Here is an 18,692-nt window from a genome sequence, read left to right on the forward strand (position 1 = left end):
GTGATGTTTAAAAAAATTACTCCATGTGAGCAGGACCTCCACCCTCCAAAAGCACAGGCAGTGGAACTCAGAGTCTTCAGTGCTGTGGGAGTGCCAAAACTGCTGACTATAAGGAGATCCTGCATATTTTCCTCTTTCTGAGCAGGAATTCTTGGTATTGGATGTATTTTCTGTCTTTTACAGACTTAGCAAGACCATGGCTCAGCCTGTTTGGGGTTTAGCAACTTGCTCTGTGTAGTACTTGGAGGAAATGGGAGAATATTAATCCCCTTGGAATTCAATTTTTCCTTCACTTTGGAAACATACTCACTGAGAAATGGAAAAGCTTTGTCTTGGCCCCTCTCTGCTCCAGCTTGGTGACTGCACTGTTCTGTGTAAGACACTGATGCCCAAGTCCTGTCTCTTGGAGTGCTCTGGGGAGTTCAAATGTGGCCTGGCACTGGCTGTGGGATTGTGCCCCGTATTCAGGCTGACCCCAGGGAGATACTCATCACGAGTACATCCCATGAGACTAATCACAGCAAAGATGTAGCAAGGCATTTTTTGCAGGGATAAAACCCCAGAACAACATATTAGAGAAAGGGATTACTTGGGAAATGTTTTTATGGATTTTCTTTTTTAACTTGGCAGAATTAGAAGGGTCACAGAGAGCGATGAATTCCTAAACTCTTGATGAAAAGTCAGATGTTTTCATCAGATGCAGATGAAGCAGGATTGTTTTTTTTTTTTCTTTCTAAAACTGGTAGAAGTGCATGAGTGACAATAGTTCACAGTATGTGATACAAGGAAACTGCTCAGAGAAATCTGTGAATGGGCAAGGTTCAAAGAAATGTAAACTAAACAAAATGGTCTTGTATTCATAGGATATTATGTAGCCTGTACAAAAATACCTGCTGTATTTTTAGTTGTTAGTCATACACACTGACATCATTTGTGTGTCTGCCACTCATGAGAGAAGAGCCATGGCTGCTTGCAAAAATAAATCTGATATCTTTATTTATGCCAGAACTGCCCTAATCTTATGTTTTCACATAAATAAAGGAGACCTAGTTTGATTCCTCACTGAAGTACTTCTAATATTTTGTTTTTATATTTTTTTTCTTTCTTCCTTCTGTATCTGAAAGTCCATAGCAATAAATCTGTCACAATCCAAATGCACACTGTAAAACTAATTTGCACATCTGTAAAACTAATTTGAATCAGCTTTTGTGCTCCTAAATTTAATTCTTGCACTGGAAATTAAGTGTTCTCTTTGACAGCAAAACTCAGAGATTGCAATGCTCAAAAAATTCTTTGTGAGCAAATTAGTAGTTTTCTTGTCCATGAAGATAAAGCAATAGAGAAGGTTTTTGTTTGGGAAGGTAACAGGTCTGAGTTCCGGGTGCAGACAGGCTCTGGTCACTTCAAAATTAAACAATCAGAATTGTTTTCAGAGTCTGGGTTATATTAAAGCATACCTAAAATGCACATGAACTATCCTTCAATGATTTAGAAAGAAAAAAACCACTTGATTAAAATACTTTGAGAGCATTTGAAGTCTCACATTGCTCACAGCTTTGTTTTTCTTGGTCTTCTGAGATCCTTCTTCTTTTCAGGCTGCCTCCCTCCCCTGCTCTCTCAGCTTTTTCTAGTGCCCAGTGTATGGAAAACCAGCGAGTTATTTCAGTATCTCAAATATGTTCCAGCAGACTTCCATGAGCCCTCTGAGATAGCTCTGGTGCAGGCACATCACAGAAGAGTTGTGGTAAACCCAAATGCAGCTCTCAGCTCCATTCCTCGGGGTCAGAGGAGCAGGCGTAACTCAGTAGCAGCAGCTCAAGCATCTGCTCTGGGCAGGAAGTCAGTACTTCTGTGCATCAGAAATACTGACCCTTGCAACTCTGCTTTTATTTCAGTGTGATCTCAGCCAGCAGGGCAATCCAAATATATCGCTAACATTTTCATTTCTTGTGAAATCCACTTGTAAGTCATTTTGAAAAAGAAAGATTATTAAACCCCTGCTGTGCTCAGAGATACTGCAAACAGACAGTGCTTGTGGGCAGGAGGAAAGTTGGTCTCCTGGGCTTTTGCACTTGTTAGATTAGTAAACAAAATACTGGGAAGGGATGAGCCTCAGAAAGGCTGTTCTGTTTCTTCAAGAGCATTTTGTACCTTGTGTGGGTAAGTGTGGCAGCAGAATTGAACCTAAGAGGTTTGCAAGGTGTTGTTCAGCTGCTCTTTCACATGAAGGATGAAATGAATGTGAAATGGAATATTAATCTTACCCAGGTTCACTGGTCTGTTTTGCTTCCTTTCTGTCTCCTGATTTGAATGGTTTGATTTCAGTTCTTAGCACGACAAACAACGGCTCATCACAGGTCCTATCCTAACTCATCCCTTCAGGCTGCTTGTGCCTGAAGGGCAGGACAGAGTGGTGCTATCAAAATGTAACAAAGACCTGGACTTGCTCCTGCTCCAGCAGGAGAGTTCCTTTTGCTGTCAGAGGCCATGGGAAGGGATCAGGAGGTAAAAGCATCCACAAATGCCCTGTCATCATGCTTGACTACTTTAACACATCCTTTCTTGGGTAGTCAGCAACTGGTCTGGAATATTCAGGGGACAGGGAGGACTAGGAGTCAGAGGGGAGCTGTGAGTGCACCAGTGTGGTGCCATGCAACACTGCAGGGTCTGCATCTGGGTTGGCTTGGGGCCCCTTCTCCATTAATTCTCTCTGAATTCCCCTGAATCAAGTTCAGGCATCACTGTGGAGAAGAGCAAACTTGACTCTGACTACATGTCTCTCAAGAGAACTGGGGATCAGTGGGTGGATTTTTGCAATGTGTGATTTCTGACCAAAACTCAGATCAGTGCAGATTGATTTCTCACACTGTTTTCATCTCTCCCTCACTTTCTCAAAACTATTTTATAGAACTTAAATAACAGGGAAAAGGTGATCTTCATAGAAACCTTATGCAAGGGGAAAAAGTTCCCACAGAGGGCCAAATGTTGCACACCTCACTCAGTTCTCTTTCAACTGAGCCATATTTCCTCATATTTAGAGGATTATGTGCAGCTTATTGTATTTGCAGTTTTGACATAGAAAGTGGTTGCTCTATTAGTAGCCCCAGTCATCTTCTCACCTCGAGGTTCTTTTCCTGAAGTGCTTGTTTGCACTGTTTCTTTCCAGAGAAAACAGACGTGAGAAAAGGTGAAGAGGTGTTTTAAGTCAGGATCTTTGTATTATCTCCCTAATTTGGTCAGCTCCCATAACTCAAGCTGGGAAGGAGCTGCTGCATTTCCTTCTCTACCACAAGTAATGTCTGTAGGGCTGCAGTCCATTCTGACTGCTCAGGTCAATTAGCTAGAATCATTAACTGCAGATACATGAGGTTTCTCTTCCAGACTGTTGGTGGAGTGCCCAGGAAGGTCTCTGTGTGCTGGAATCCTCCCTGTGCCTGGCAGCAGGGTGAGGGGCACTGAGTCCTCATCACTCTGCTGCTGTAACCTCAGGTTCTGTCAGGCTCTCTTGATGATGTCTTTGGGAGCCAGAACCAGCCTGCCTAGAAGAGAAAACAGCCAGATCCTGCTCAGCATCCTTTCCAGGGAGAGAGGGATTGCTGTCAGGAGCCAGGAGGGTCAGAGGAACAGAGTCAGAAAAATCCCTGCATTTAACAGAGAGGTGAACCCGGTGGGAAGAGATGATGATGTCTGACTCCAGTTCAGAAAGCTGAATGATTTCTTTATTATAACTGTACTATAATACATTAATATGCTATTTAAAGGAGATACTAAAACTACAAACCTATTTGTTCTAACTACCATATTTAACTAACTCACAACTCGCAACCCTCTTGTGAGAGTCCAGCCCCAGGTGGGTTGGATTGGCCATCAGGCTCAAACAATCCTCACCTGAATCCAATCAAGCAATCACCCCAGGTAAACAATTCTCCAAACACATTCCACATGGGAAAAACAAGGAGCAGAAATAGAAATAGTTTTCTCTTTCTTCTCTCTGTGCTCCTCTATGAAAAATACTGAGAGAAGAATGTGCCTGCCACAAGAGAGCATGATTAAGTATAACTTGTGCTGACCTTCGTTTATGTTGTATGTAAAGTTTGTTTGCATCCAAGAATCATGGAATCATAGGATGTTTTTAGGGGTTGGGATGGACCTTAAGGGTCATCCAGTCCTAATCCCTGGCTTTGGTCACATCCAGGAATGAGACACCACAGCCTCCAATTAGCGTTCCTGCATAGATTGTCTGTCATTTGGAAGCTCTCCTGCCAAAGACAAGTAATTCCAAAAATTCACGTCAGACAACAGACGTTTCAGCAGGAGAAAAGCCTAAATCACAATGTTAATTATTTCTGAGAGAAAAAAGTTACATCTCTACCAATTAGAAATTTAAAATATCCTGTATTTCAAAGAAGAAAATTGAGATGAACTTTACCTCAGGACACAAACCCAGAGTTTTTACATGAGCACAGGCTTGTTCAGCTGTTAATTTTTTTTCAATGGATTTACAGTTTTATACTTCACTGTCATTCTGTTGATTTTTCTATTTTTTCTGCTGGTTGCAGAAATGTTCATTTTCCCCAGAATATGGCCTCTCATTCCCAATCCATATGACTATTTATTTTCCCAATAAAGAAGAATTCAGTTTACCCAAGCACTAAAAATTGATTTAGATATTACAAAGACATTTTAGGTACATTCTGTTACAGCTGTAAAGACATTGGCCTGAATTTGGCTTTAAATTTCCTTGACATTTTTGCAAATAAGGCTGCCTGGAATAATTTTCTCCTGGGCATTTCAATATCACAAGGAATTTAGAAATAGTAGTCACCAAAATTTATTTGGAAAAAATACTTTATTTTCTTGTTGGGGCATGGAGGGAGCTGTAATGCAGGAGGATACAAATTCTACATTCTTTTTTGATGGTATGTTAAGTAATTAATCTGTTTGAGATTAGTATGTTAATATCAATTACAATAGTTATGTTACCAATAGACTTAAATTTTCAAGAGACAAAGCATTCTATGCTCTATTCTATTAATTTTATAATATATAATATTGTAAAATATTTGAAATATATAATTTTCTGGCAGAATCTCACAGATTTAAGTATAATGCTTTAAATACATTAAAATAGGAGATCCTGATTGCCACCTGCCTATCCATGTTTTCCTATTACCCAGTAGTTTAGTGCTTATCCAATTTTGCTTTGCAGGTTTTTTTTCATATAATTGAATACAACTCCTCTTTTAAATCACCCTTTTAAACCATTGTGAAAAAATGTCCCAGGATTCTTGATGTTACAAGAACCTTTATTTCACTCTTACAACATCAGATTCATTTTGTAATTCAGGTTGTGTGTGAAGAACCTCTGACCTGCTCTTGCCATACAAACCACACCTGATTTTACCAAAAGAAAAGCAAAACCCACTGGAAATTAGAAAGTCTTATTATTAATTTTGGGAAATTTATCCTTTGATTTACCATTGTTTTGTCCTTCAGCAGGGAAATCATTGATTGGAAAATCTCTTGCTGGTAACAAATTATCTGTTACATTGAATCTCTTAAACACTATTGGGAGAGGAAAGATAGAAATGAAAGCCTAATTTTTTAAAAAGCCCATTCATGGCTACAATAGATAAATTGCATTTTTCTATTTATCCTTTAAGTTCTTCACTTTGGAGTGAGTGAAGTATTGCCAGTTTTTATAGATCTATAATTTATTATGGCCTTGGCTCATGCTGCAGAATTTGTTGTTAATGGCACCATGTGAGGGGGATGAAGATCCTTTTAAGGTTTTAGGGGATGCAGAACCATCTAGAGATCAACTTCTACATTGGATTATGAGCTTGTCCCCCATATCCACAGTGATTTGTCTGTCTCTGCACATCAACTGAACTGTTGAGGCTGTCCCTCATTTGTCTCTTGCAGCTCCAGCAGGCTTTTCCTTGTTATCTGGGCCCCCAACATGAGGCTTTTCCCAGAATGATGAAGGCTGCCTGCATTACAGCAGTACTCATTTCACCCTTCCACTTCTTTTCCATAGATGTTATGTCTTCAGGCAGGACTATACAAGTTTTTCCTTTGCTCTGGTTATTAGTGATGGCTAATACTCAATAATTCATATATTAATGGGCTAAAGTGGGTCTGGTTCTGCTCTGTAGGAATCCCTTTTCACTCTGCACTCAGACTTCCAAGGCAAATTTCATTTCCCAAAAGTGTTGATTTACATCATCTGCTACTGCCACAAACACATGAAACCACTCCATGGGTTTGAAATACCCAACATCCTCCTTACAGTGCCTCTCTCTTTCTAGAGCTGGAAATATCTGTGCAATTTGGAGTGTCAGCAGATCTGACAGATTAATAAGATGCCAAATTAGGGAAGTCTATCTCAACATCTAAGTAGTTTTTGTTAGGAGCATCTTGCCAGTTTGTGGAGTGAAATTCAGAACTGAGATTCAGTACTGAGAACTCCTCTCAAAAAAAAAAAAAAAAAATAAAGGCAGCTAATTACTGGCAATAGGACTCTCACTGTCTCAGATTTGGAAATTTCTTTTGGCTGGAGTCCTACACTCTCTTTTATGACTGAAATTAAACCAATGTACCGTCAGATTCTACAATGATTCTAATATATACATATAGGTTATTAAGTTTTCCTGGTTCCTTATCTCATCTCTAAGAAATGCTTTCTTATGTGAGCAGATGTTAAATTGTTAAAAGTGTATTGTAAGCTGCCGAATTCCCCATTTATATTGGATGGATGATCAGGGAATATTTTCTGTAACACTGAATTATCAGATGGACAATGTGTGTTAGTTAATGTGCACAGGCTTTAAATATAATTAAGAACACCTGAAATACAGCAACATATTTTTTCATTAATTATGGCCCATGTTTATATTTTTTAAAAAAAGACATGCTAACATTTTTTAATTCAGCTCAATTTTCATTGTAGAGTTGTTGGTGTCATCCAAGGTCAGTGCCCTCCTCCAGTATCCCATAACTTGCTAGGTTTATAGGAGTTACAGGTTATAGGTTTCCTCATATATGTCAGGAAGTTGTTTGAGAAATTGTGCATTTAGGACCCATCCAGATGTAGGAGTTTTCCTTAATGGATGTTTCCTGAGACTTAGTATATACTTCTTACTGTGGTGGTGTGTAAATGTGCAATTCATGGAATCTGTCTTCTGGAATATACTACATTAAAAGGCTTAAAATTGATGTATTTATAAACATTTTGCTGTCAAATGTCTCTGTTAATAGATGGCTGTGCTCTGTAAGTGATACCACAAATAGCTGAAGGTTGCATTAATAAAAAGCCTGGTAAACACTTATTTTCAAATGCAGTTTTACAGCTCCTGTTGTCTCAAACCAGACTGCTTTTACATTACCAATAATTTTAATTGTTTTAAATTTTTTTCTGGGCTCTGATTAATTTAATTTTCATCCTGCTCTGTACCAGTGCAAATCAAGTTCAGCTTCCATGCACCTGAGTCACAGCAGCTGCCCTGATCCTGAATTCATTTGCAGCCAGGCAGGGACCAGGTTTTTAAAGTCTGGCAATGTTTTAACAGTGCCAGAAGTGCTGGCATTGGAGACCATCAAAGCAGCTCTCCTTTATGTCCTTCCTGCACTGAAATACCCTGCAGAGACAGATTCCCAGGTACTGGAATCCCTCAGCAGAGAGATGGATTTGGGCTAATTAGCCTTGATTTTCAGCAGGGGCAGTTGTAGCTGAGTTGGCACTCACTGGATGGAGCTGGGCTGATTTTGGGAAGCTCTGTGGGAATATGGATCAGACACACATGCCTGTGCTGTGTGTCTGATCCATATATCAACCTGGTTTTGTTGATGTATCACCTTTGTTTCAATATTAATGCACAGCATCTTTCTAACAGTACATTTATAATCTTCTAAGATATAGTAAACATAGAGTGGTTTGCAGGAACTTCTATAATATTAATTTAAACACCATACCAAGTATTTAGGGTCCTTCCATCACCATAATTCACCTCCAGTTGCTTACTAATAAAATTCTTGCTCTGCAGACTTTTGTCACAATCCTTGTCGAGTCCTAGAATTAATATCAAGATAATTAGAGGTGCCAGATAAAAACCTCTTCTGCTATTGACAAATCATTCTCCTCCATATTGTTGTTTTCTTCTACTGAAGAAAAAATCATTGAAATGTTTCAAAAGGCATCTCCATTGTGCATCTCACCTATGGGAGGTTCAAGTGTTTGCTGTGTATTCAAACCCTTAAATCATATTACTCAACCTGTATTGCAAATCCCTGGAGCTACCCACTAAATCAAATAACATGTTTCCTTAGGAGTCAGAAAAAGCAGGAGATATCAAAATATGTATTCTTGAAATCCATTTCACTGTGGGTGCAGTTTGAGAATGGGTTCAGAACTTCATTTCAGCAGACAAGACAGTGTATTTTTGGTAGTGGCATTACCATGTATTTATCTTTCATTAATCCAGCAGTGAGAACACTGAAAATGGAAACAATTGTGTGAAACTTGTGGTAAAAAAAATTAATCTGGGGAATGGTTACAAAGACTGAGTAGGGATGGTCCTGCTTAAAGAATTACGCTGTTCCCTTTTTGTGGGTACCAGCATTAGTTATTGCACCGTGTTTGCTTGTTTTCAGGGATTGATGAAGGCATAATGCAAAAATTGTGTATTTGTGTGAGGAGGCAAAGTGTAACACTGCCTGTGTCTGCCCTGTTTAGTGCTGAGCATCGGAGAAGGTGGATTCTGGGAAGGAAGCACCCGGGGACATATTGGCTGGTTTCCTGCAGAGTGTGTGGAAGAAGTTCAGTGCAAACCAAATGAAAGCAAACCAGGTAATTGCATCAAGCCCCTGTTGAACCCTAATGTGACAAATGCCACGTGTCTATCCCAACAGACACATCAGGACCTTTGTGCACTGCTAGAATGGGAGAATTGGATAAATACAAGCTGCTGAATTAAAAAATATGGGGGGTTTATTGATTGGGTTTTACTGTCCAAGCAAGCAGACTTTCTCATGAGGAACTATGCTGGGAAGAACTGAAGCTTTTACACAGAGCTGTATGCAGACATTTTGTATAGGATTATGTTGTTTTTTGTTTCCTGAAGTGTGGAAGAATGTCTAATGAGACAAATAAATAAGGGAAGAAAACCTGGCCAGTCATCTCCCAGTCTGAGGAAGTCATAGCTCTTGTTCACAGCCCTGTTGACCTTTCCCTGAATGCTAGAGGAGGCATCCTTTAGTGGGATGCCCATACCCATCCTTACTGAGGACAAAGGAAATGGAATCCCCCTTTATCACGCACGTGTATTGCCACAAGTAACTTTAAGCAAGGAACCTTTGTAGTGCTGGCATAATAAAAGAAAAAGTAATCTACATGAAAGCAGGTTATTTTAAGAATTACCTACCATCTCATCATTTCTCTGCTTTTAAGAATTAAGATGTGAGGACATCCTCTCTAATTAAAAGCTCATTATAAATGAGCTCTGAGAATATAATTACTGTTCTCCAGGAGTGTGTGCAGTTTGAAATCATCTATTGATGTGTTTTTAGATCTCTGTTGTATTGATTAAGAACTTCTGGCATTACATAGATGATACACTAAAATTTATGCATTGTATCATTCATTTACAGATGTTTTTCTTTTATGCATGTCATTATAAACTCAAAGGTATACTTTTCTTTTTTTTTCCTGTGTGGAGAGATTGTGCTTCATTTTCTATCTCCCTTCTGAGAGTGGAAAGGAGGAGGAGGCAAAACCAGATCTAATATTTGGAGAGAATGGATCCAGGCTCTGAGAATACAGGGAGAATAGTTGTGTAACTCTTCAAAGGGCTTGATAAAAGTCAGAATTTAGAGATGGAAATGTATTAAACAAAAGAACATTGAGGCTGGAACTGCCCAGTGTAGGAACAGTAACCCTGCATTAAATTTGAGTTCTCCATTTGTCTCCAAATCTGTAGAAAATTCTGAGGGCATGAAGTGAAGTTCAAAGATAAGAAAAAAGTTTTCCATCTTTTTAGTGATTTTGAAGAGAGAGTAACCAAACCTGTTTGTTTCAAATCCTTAAAGACTTCCTTGAGAATTACTCCAGGAGGTAAATTCAGTATGTCACAGGATTGTCTTAATAGACAATGATTGTTTTTTGAGCAAGAATGTCTTTGATCATTCAAAGGAACACAAAAATTAAGAAAATAATTGTCACAAGAGGAACAAAAGGATTACGAAAGCTGGAAGCAAGAAAAGAATATAAACAGAAGCATGTTACAAATTTTCTGACATGAAATTATGAAGACTTATGCCATGTGTCTGGGAAAACACCAGATATTTACTATAATTTATAACTATTGCCTTGACACTTACTGTAATTTATAAATATTGCCTTCTTTCTGATTGTTTTCATGTTTGCTTATGGTACAATGGGAATAATAATGTTAACATAGCTTAAGGCTTTAAATATGCCATTCTTCTACACTAAAAAGGATGGAAATGTAATTAAATAGGAACAAAAGGGACACATTTTCTCTGGCAGTGAACTTGTGCACACCCATATTTTGCTGGGCTAGCTTAAAAAATGTCCCGCACCCACAATGAGGTTCAGTGCTTCTGTGAGTAATGTGATAGAGGTTGGAGCTGGGAGGGAAATGAAATATATGGAATGCACAGTATCTGCCATATTATTATTGAAATATGGCATGGAGTGAAAGCAGCTGATCACAGAATTGCTCTGTGCATTCCCTCTGCATAGGAAACAATGGAAATGAAAGGGAAAAGCTTTATAAGCAAAAATCAGCCAGTATTCCCTCTGAGTAAAAATGCAGAAGTAATTTAGAAAAATGTGTTAGGCATGGTGAAATGATTAGAAATTAAATTAAGTCTGCTGGGATTGCTGAAAGAACATCAGCTGAGAAACACCACAAACTTGTGCCACTTGCAAGAATTTGCATCGTAGTCTTTCCAAAGCAGCAGAACTTCTTATGATAATGATTTAGAAAGTAGATCATTTCAATGTGGAGGAAATGAAGCTCAGACTCAGCCTTTTCCACACCAGCACCACAGCAACAGAGATTTAGGGACATTTATTCCAGCAACTTCCATTTGCTATTAAGTTTGAACAATTATGTTTAATAGAGGCTTGTCATTTGCACACTATGAGTGAACGAAAGAGGAATAGTTCTTGGAAAAAACAAACTCCAATTAAACACTCCAGGCCCAGTAAAACTGCTGGGCAGGTGTTTCATGTCAGGCTGATGTATAATCTCCCTTCTAAGGAAATTTCCATTTTTAGGGAACTTTATTGCAATTCCAACTGTTTTCTGGAAGTGGGCAGGACAGAACAACACCTGGCTCCTGTGTTCTCTTCAAAGATACCACGCCAGCTTGGCAGGTTCTGTTTTCCAAAAAAAATCATATTGACTGGCATTAATTCTACATCTTTTCTTTTATTCTCCATTAATTGAGACTTGTAGGAATTGCTCCATTATTTTGCTAGGGTGGATGCCAGGTCTGTGGACTTCCAATTATCCAAGTTGTCTCATTTGCCCTTTAATGACACCAGCACAGGACCTGCTGCTTTCCAGTCTAAAGAAGTTTCCTTGACATTTTGAGATCCAATGGAAAAAGAAGAATAAAAAGAAAATCATTATTGTGGCCTGCAAAGTTCTTTTGCCTGCTTTTAAAAAATTAGTACAAACAAGATATTCATGCTACCTTGTTTTAAAAAGAGCAAATTTTTGGCATTTTGTAGCCAGTTTTTTACATTCTGCAGAATATTCTGAGAGTAGAAATATTCCCTCAGATGAGGTTGGCACATCATCTTGCATTTTACCAGCTCAAATACAGAATACAAATAACACATCCTTACTCTTTCTGCATTGGCACTTATTTTGTGTTATTCAGTAATGAGCCAATTCCATTCTGAAATGTCTTTCTATGCTGAAATATGTTAAAAGGTAATTTTTTTTTTACTAAAATGTTATGGGTAAGTTGAAAAAATGTTTCTCCTGCTTTAATTTAGATGTTTCTTTTTGCTTTTCTTCTATCATAAGGTATTACATGAACTTGAGAGACTTACTACATAAATGCTTTATATTACAGTTGTGATTTTATGCTCCACATCCTTCAGAATTCAGGGCTATCGGATTGCCCACAACTGAGGTGAAGTATTAATTTTCAGGCTGGAAGTTATCTTTCACTACACTCCAGCTTTATTATTTATTATTCCTCCCTCCCAAAAGTGCCTGGAGAACTCCTAGATTTTACAAGTGATACTGATACAAAGGTAGACTCAGCGTGTCTGAGAGATTCTTGCTGTCTTTCAGCTCTTGACCTCCTCAGTGCACCTTTCCTTGAGTTCCAGCTTCATTTTTAATATTGTCTTAGGAGTGTTCATTCCACAGACTCTTTTGTGCCTTTTTCTATCCTGTGCCCTTGGGATACAACTTATTAGTAGCTGTAGGAGTGCAGGGAGTTTATTTCAGATTAGATCTGATGCAGGCACATGGCTGCAGTGACCATGAGCTCCTTTTACCAGGAAAGGATTCGATCTGTGCAGCCCAAGCTGTGCCAGTCCCGGGGCTGTGCCACCCTCAGAGGCAGCCCTGGCAGGGCACATTCCCACTGCCCATGGAGCTGTGCCTGTGCTGACCTCTAGTGTCACAGCAGACTCTGCCAGGCTCCAGCTGGCTTTGCCTCTCCAAAGTGGCACAGAGACATGGGATATTTAGGTTGGGGAAGGCCTGGATCAGGAACGGGGTGGCCAGCAGGAGCAGGGAGGTCATTCTCCCCCTGTACTCGGCACTGGTGAAGCCACACCTCGAGTGCTGTGTCCAGTTCTGGCCCCTCAGTTTGGGAAGGACGTTGAGACGCTCAAGCACATCCAGAGGAGGCACTGAGGCTGGAGAGGGACTTGGAACACTGTGAGGAATGACTGAGGGAGCTGGGGGTGCTTAGCCTGGAGAAAACGAGACTCAGAGGTGACCTTATCACTCTCTACAACTTCCTAGAAGGTAGTTTTAGTCAGGTGAGGGTCAGTCTCTTTCTCAGGCAGCAGCTGACAGAATGAGAGGACACAGTCTTAAGCTGCATCAAGGGAAATATAGGTTGGATATTAGGAAAAAGTTTTTCACAGAAAGAAAGAGTGATAAAGTTCCAGAATGGTCTGCCTAGGGAGGTGGTGGAGTCACCATCCCTGGATGTGTTTAGAAAAAGGCTGGATGTAGCACTGGGTGCCATGGTTTAGTTGAGATGTTGGGGCATGGGTTGGATTTGATCTTTATGGTCTCTTCCAACCTTGTGATTCTGTGAATTCTGTGAACTCTGTGACCTCAGGGATCACCGGGATCGCCCTGTCAGCCAGAGTGCCACCTCCAGTCCCTTCCTGAGCACAGTGCCTGTGCTTTTGTTTTATATCCCTTATTCCTGAGTTTACAGCAACTAGAAAACTTAGTGACAGATTATCCAGGAATAGCAGAGTTCCCTTGCAATTTCTTTTTTTACCTCTGTAACCCTAAACAGGTGTTAAAAGCAGAAACTGCCCGAATCCTTGTCCAGCATTACCTCTAGATCTCAGAAGTTACCAAACAAGTCCAAGCTGTGTTAATGAAATGCATCCTTTTGCTGCTTCTGAAGCAGAGAATTTTCTGGTTTTCACATTCTTAGTTTTCAATGCCCTGTACATTCAGTAAAACCAGATTTGTTCCTCATTTCCACCATCCCTTTTTATAATTAGTACAACACCTTCCCAGGCAGTCAAGCCAGCCAGGGTGCTAGAAAATGGATTTGCTTTCCTGCAAGAAGGAAAGATGCTTTACTGTGGATTGAGGAGCTGACATCTGCACTGGCCTTCCAGAACGACAGGAGTCTTGGTTTCCCAGATTTGGTGTCTGGACATAATAGATATCCATATGTTAAACCAGTGCCTTATCCCATATAACTGATTCCATGATTCAGTGTTAAACACAGCAGTAGAGGGGGAAAAGAACAGATAAAAACCCCTTTTTCATCCAGCCTAAATGGCCCAACATTTATAAATGACTCGGATTAGCTAAACCATTTAAAAAAATTATTCCTGATTTGTTATTATTAATTCTGGCTAATTTTCAGCTAGAAAGGCAACTGAAGAATAAACAGAAATGCTGTGGTGATTATTAGAACTCTGAAAAATTCTATGCACAAATAACTTTGGAAACCACTAGAAATAAGTAGGTTTCAATGAGACAGAAGAGATGGTATCTCACCAAATGAGCACCTCAAGGGTTTTGATAATAAGTTTTGATAAATTTTCCTTCCACAAGATTTCACCGTGTGTAGAAGGTGCCTGTGTAACTGTGACAGAATTATTGTGCAACTTGAACTGTTTGGTGTGAGCAGCAGCAGTTAAGGACAAAACATTGCAGCAGCTGGAAGGACTAAATGGAGGAAGTATGAAAGAAATTTATATATGTGAGGGAAAGCTAGTTCCATTGGGAAAGTTAATCACAAACATTGTCATGGCAGTAGTGTAAGGTGCTAAGAAGTTCTGAGAGCTGGAAAATATGTTCTGACTTGACAGTGCAGGCTGGACTCAATATGGCCAAGAGAATATAAAGCCAAATTAAAATAAAATTTAAAAGGCAAAATTGCCTCTCATGTAGTTGAAAAAGTGTGCTGTGATGCAGATACAAAGGCAGCTATTTTAAATGAGTTGAAAACCCAAGGTATGACTATTACTATTATACCTTCTATTCTATTCTATTCTATTCTATTCTATTCTATTCTATTCTATTCTATTCTATTCTATTCTATTCTTTTTAATCTCAGTCAGTCTCTGAATATGGGATCTCATAGTAACCCTGGTACCCAGAGCCCAAGCTTGACAGGTCAGGCACTGTTCAGTCAGTGCCCCTACCTTGAAGGATGTTGTCCAAAACTCTGACCTCTGAAGTACTCTTTCCTGCCTTGCTTCTGTGTTTTGCACAGAACCACCTGACAACCACCTGGCTCATGGGATTCTGAACAGTTTCATCTCTTGATGAGTGATTTTTCTGCCACATAATGTTTCCCATGGACAGATCTGTCATTAAAAAAAAATGGGAACGGATGACAACACTCAACACAGCAATCATACATGAAGATATTCTGTGTCTGACTTATGCTTTAGAAAGATCAGGAATATTCCATATACCATATTTTTGCTTAAATTGCATTCTCCTCCATCTATCAGTTGGAAAACGATACTGCAACCAAAAAAAATTCTATGCAAAGAACTAAATGTGAGGTGCTGGCAATTCAGCCCACAAAGCCCAGCTGACACAAGAGCTTGCTGCAGTAATAATCAACTAATTCTGACAACTCTCGGTAGCTGAGGATGTAAATCAATCCCACTTTTTTGTCTCAAGTGATGGAAATTCAAAGAATGAACCTCAGCAAGTTTCTGCACTTTAGCTTTGCTGAGCGAGGCGTTTGTGTTCCCAGTAAATGATGAACAGCAGTTTGGGGAAAGGCTCTGAAATGAATCATCACTCAATAATAATGGGAACTGGAAGGCAGAGGTGACTGGAAAACTGTTTTTATCTGCAGGCTGGCTATGGGAGGGAGACATCTGCTTCCCACACAACCTGCAGGGTGTCTTCTCTGACCAAAGGTGCCTTGAAAGGCCTTTCCTTCTTTCAGTCCTGATCTTCTGAGCAAGAAGCAATAGAGATTTCTTACTCTAACAGGAATATTTGTTAGAAATCCTTGGGAATACTGTGTCTACCAACCCATTTCTCAAATAATCATGCAGGTCTGCTTTGAAGGAAGAGTAAAATAAAGGATTCCATAATAACAATTTCATCATGTGTCGACTTTTGAGGGCAGCATAAAGACAAAACAAGAAAAAAAAATTCAAATTAAAAAAAAAAAAAAAAAAAACAGCAAGCAAGCCTATCAAGCCTATGTCTAGAGCTTGTAGAGAATGCAAGCCTGTCTGCATGCTTATATCTGAATAAGGAATTTTAAATTCATAATATTTTACTATCTGGGCTGCTCAGCTGACCTGTACTTCATCCCTTTCACTCCCATTTCCATGCTTGCTAAGAGCCACTTAGGAATACCTCTAATCAGCTGAAAAGGAGCAGCACAACTCTCTAAAGCATTGAAACAGACTAAAAATAAATTGCATAGCAATATAAAATGAGAGTTACAGAGTAGGAAAGAACATTTCCAGTGCATCTGGGATTGCTGCTTTGTGAAATCGGACATACAGTTGGGGAGTTTTTCCTCTTCTGGTTCTTTCTGCATTTTTTTTCCCTCAAGAAGTCATCTATCACACCTTAGAGGATCAAAGAAGTGCAAACTCTGAGGGATGACTCAAGAAAGGAGTTACTATGATGGTTTATTCCTTTTACTTCCAGTGATGCATTCCCGTTTTCTGTTCAAAATCACAGCCCATGAAACATATTCAAGTCTGAGAGCAGATAGAGACATCAGAGATGTTTAATGTTATGAATTACTGTAGAAGCACCAAAAAGTTAAAGCTAGGAAGTGAATGATTTATGAAGTGATAGAACCTCCTGGGGAATTTAAGCTCAATTATTGGTTTAAGAGAGAATACTTCAGCTTGTGGCAGAATTTGAGCAGCTCTGTTCTGCAACATGCTAAAAACCTAGGAGTAATACCTAATTTTTGATTCCCAGTTGTTCTTGGGGAAACTACTCATATAACACGTTTTTTTCAAGCCATTAAAATCTGTTTTGAGCTTCTCAAATTGTAACAAACCCAGCAGATTTTAATGACTGTTAGTAGACAAAAATCTGTAGCTTTTACCTCCTGGAATTCAGGAGCATTTCAAATTTCATAAAGAATATATATTTTTATTCTAACATCTCTATACTAATAGTTTTTTGTTTTGTTTTGTTTTTTATAATTAATGATACTTTGTAATAACTTATGAGCCTGTGATCTTTTTATGAACCTACTTGATCTTTTTGCTTTCTCTAAATATCTTAAATTACAGTTGCAATAGTTCTTACTTTGATTTAATATCCATTTCCCCCCCCTGAAATTCCGTTTAACCAGGATTCTCTGATGCACCTGTGTAAATACTATTTATATCTGAACTCAACTTCTGTTCAAATCATTCTGGCTATCTATCAAAATTAATAAAAATGGCTTAATTCATCTAACTCATTACATTTAACATGACCTAACAGTTTTAAAAGCAACTTTGAAAAAAAAAAAGCAAAGCAAGACTTCGATCTATACATATTCCAAAAGTGTTGATAAGTCATCTTTTTCTACTGCACTAAATGACACATTGGGGCTTTTTTTCCCTTCTGATTTTTAATGGCTCAGATAAAAAGCTTGACAACAGAGGCTGAAAACTCTTTGAAACACTCCCCAGTTAGATGAGATCACATTCTTCTTAATTTAAGTAAGATGATGGAGTAACTGCTTAAAGTACTAGCAGTGCTGGAGGTGATCAGGAAAATGATGCCTAAACAGAGCAGATGTCAGATAATCCATATTCTGTTCTGAAATCATGGCTCTGCTTTTTTCTTCCCTCCCTTGCTAGAGAGCTCAACTCATTTTGTTATAGATCAGTACTAAAGGGATACTCTGGGGTCAGAAATAGATTATTGATCTCCAGGTAGAATAGCAGACCTGAGTGAATGTCCCAATTGTTAACTCACAAAATGGATTGAATTTTAAATGGTAGTATAACTTCATTATGTTATCCACACAAATGTGTTTTTGTTTGTAGCTGAGTCTGAAACTTGGGCTTTGCTTTCTGAACTGAAATGGAAAATGTCCATCAACTTTCTCAACCATCCAGTCAGTCCACAATTCACAAAAATAAAACGTGACTGTGAAAGTCAAACTGATTTTGTGGATGACTTACAAGCAAAAAGCACTTCAATGTATTGTTTTGGTGTTTTGGTTTTTTTTATTTGTAACCAACTCTAATTATACAACAATCACTGAGTCTTTACTCCATGCTTGCAGTTATGTTTTGCACACATCAAGAATTAGTTTAGTGCTGTCTAGAGACACATTGAAATAGTTCTGTATTTTGGCTGTTCTCCTGAAAATAATGAAAATAATTATATTGGATACCCTGTACAACACATTAGTAGTCTAAGGAAATTAAGTATAACATATCTTTATACCATATTTTGTTTGTCAAGTTATAAAGTTATTTTTTAAAAGTTATATTAACATTTGTTAGTCAAGACTTTAAAAAGAAGGAAAATAGTTACATTCCTGACTGTAAATCCTTATAGATTATACTTTTTCTTTCATTTTTCTGGGATCAAACTGCTCCTTTGGATTGATCTCATAGGAGACTTTAAGAACCTGGGCCTCTGTTTGAGAGACAAATGCAAATATAGATAGGAAAATCCAAGACACCTTCCCAAAATCCCCCAGTTTTCATGCTAAGATTTTATCATTGAAGGACAAGACACAGCTACATGCAGTAAACAAAAGACTGTCAGAAGAAATAATGCCAGAATTGGTTTATTTGAAGAAGCAGAGGGTGTTTCTAATGTTATAGATTTTTGCTAAGAGCTTCCCCCAGAGAAAGGCAAATTAAAGAATCTTGTTTCATTTTTAGCAAACAAATCTTAAAGATGTAATTTGTTTTCAAATGGACTCTTGAACTCCTTATATTACTGTTTCTCACTAGTTTTAATGCTTTGCTTATAAATGAATTCCCA

General features: G+C 38.6%; 1 protein-coding gene across 3 annotated transcripts in view; it reads left to right on the forward strand.

Annotated features, from left to right (window-relative positions):
* SHANK2 (SH3 and multiple ankyrin repeat domains 2) overlaps positions 1-18,692 on the forward strand; it is a 270,317-nt gene that overhangs the window by 100,821 nt on the left and 150,804 nt on the right. For all 3 annotated transcript variants that reach the window (XM_077784360.1, XM_077784361.1, XM_077784362.1), the window contains one exon: positions 8,735-8,848. In XM_077784360.1, coding sequence (XP_077640486.1) covers positions 8,735-8,848 — 114 coding nt within the window. The remainder of the gene's footprint in view (positions 1-8,734; positions 8,849-18,692) is intronic.

This window comes from Lonchura striata, chromosome 6 (assembly GCF_046129695.1).
Source record: "Lonchura striata isolate bLonStr1 chromosome 6, bLonStr1.mat, whole genome shotgun sequence".
Taxonomy (NCBI): Eukaryota; Metazoa; Chordata; class Aves; order Passeriformes; family Estrildidae; genus Lonchura; species Lonchura striata.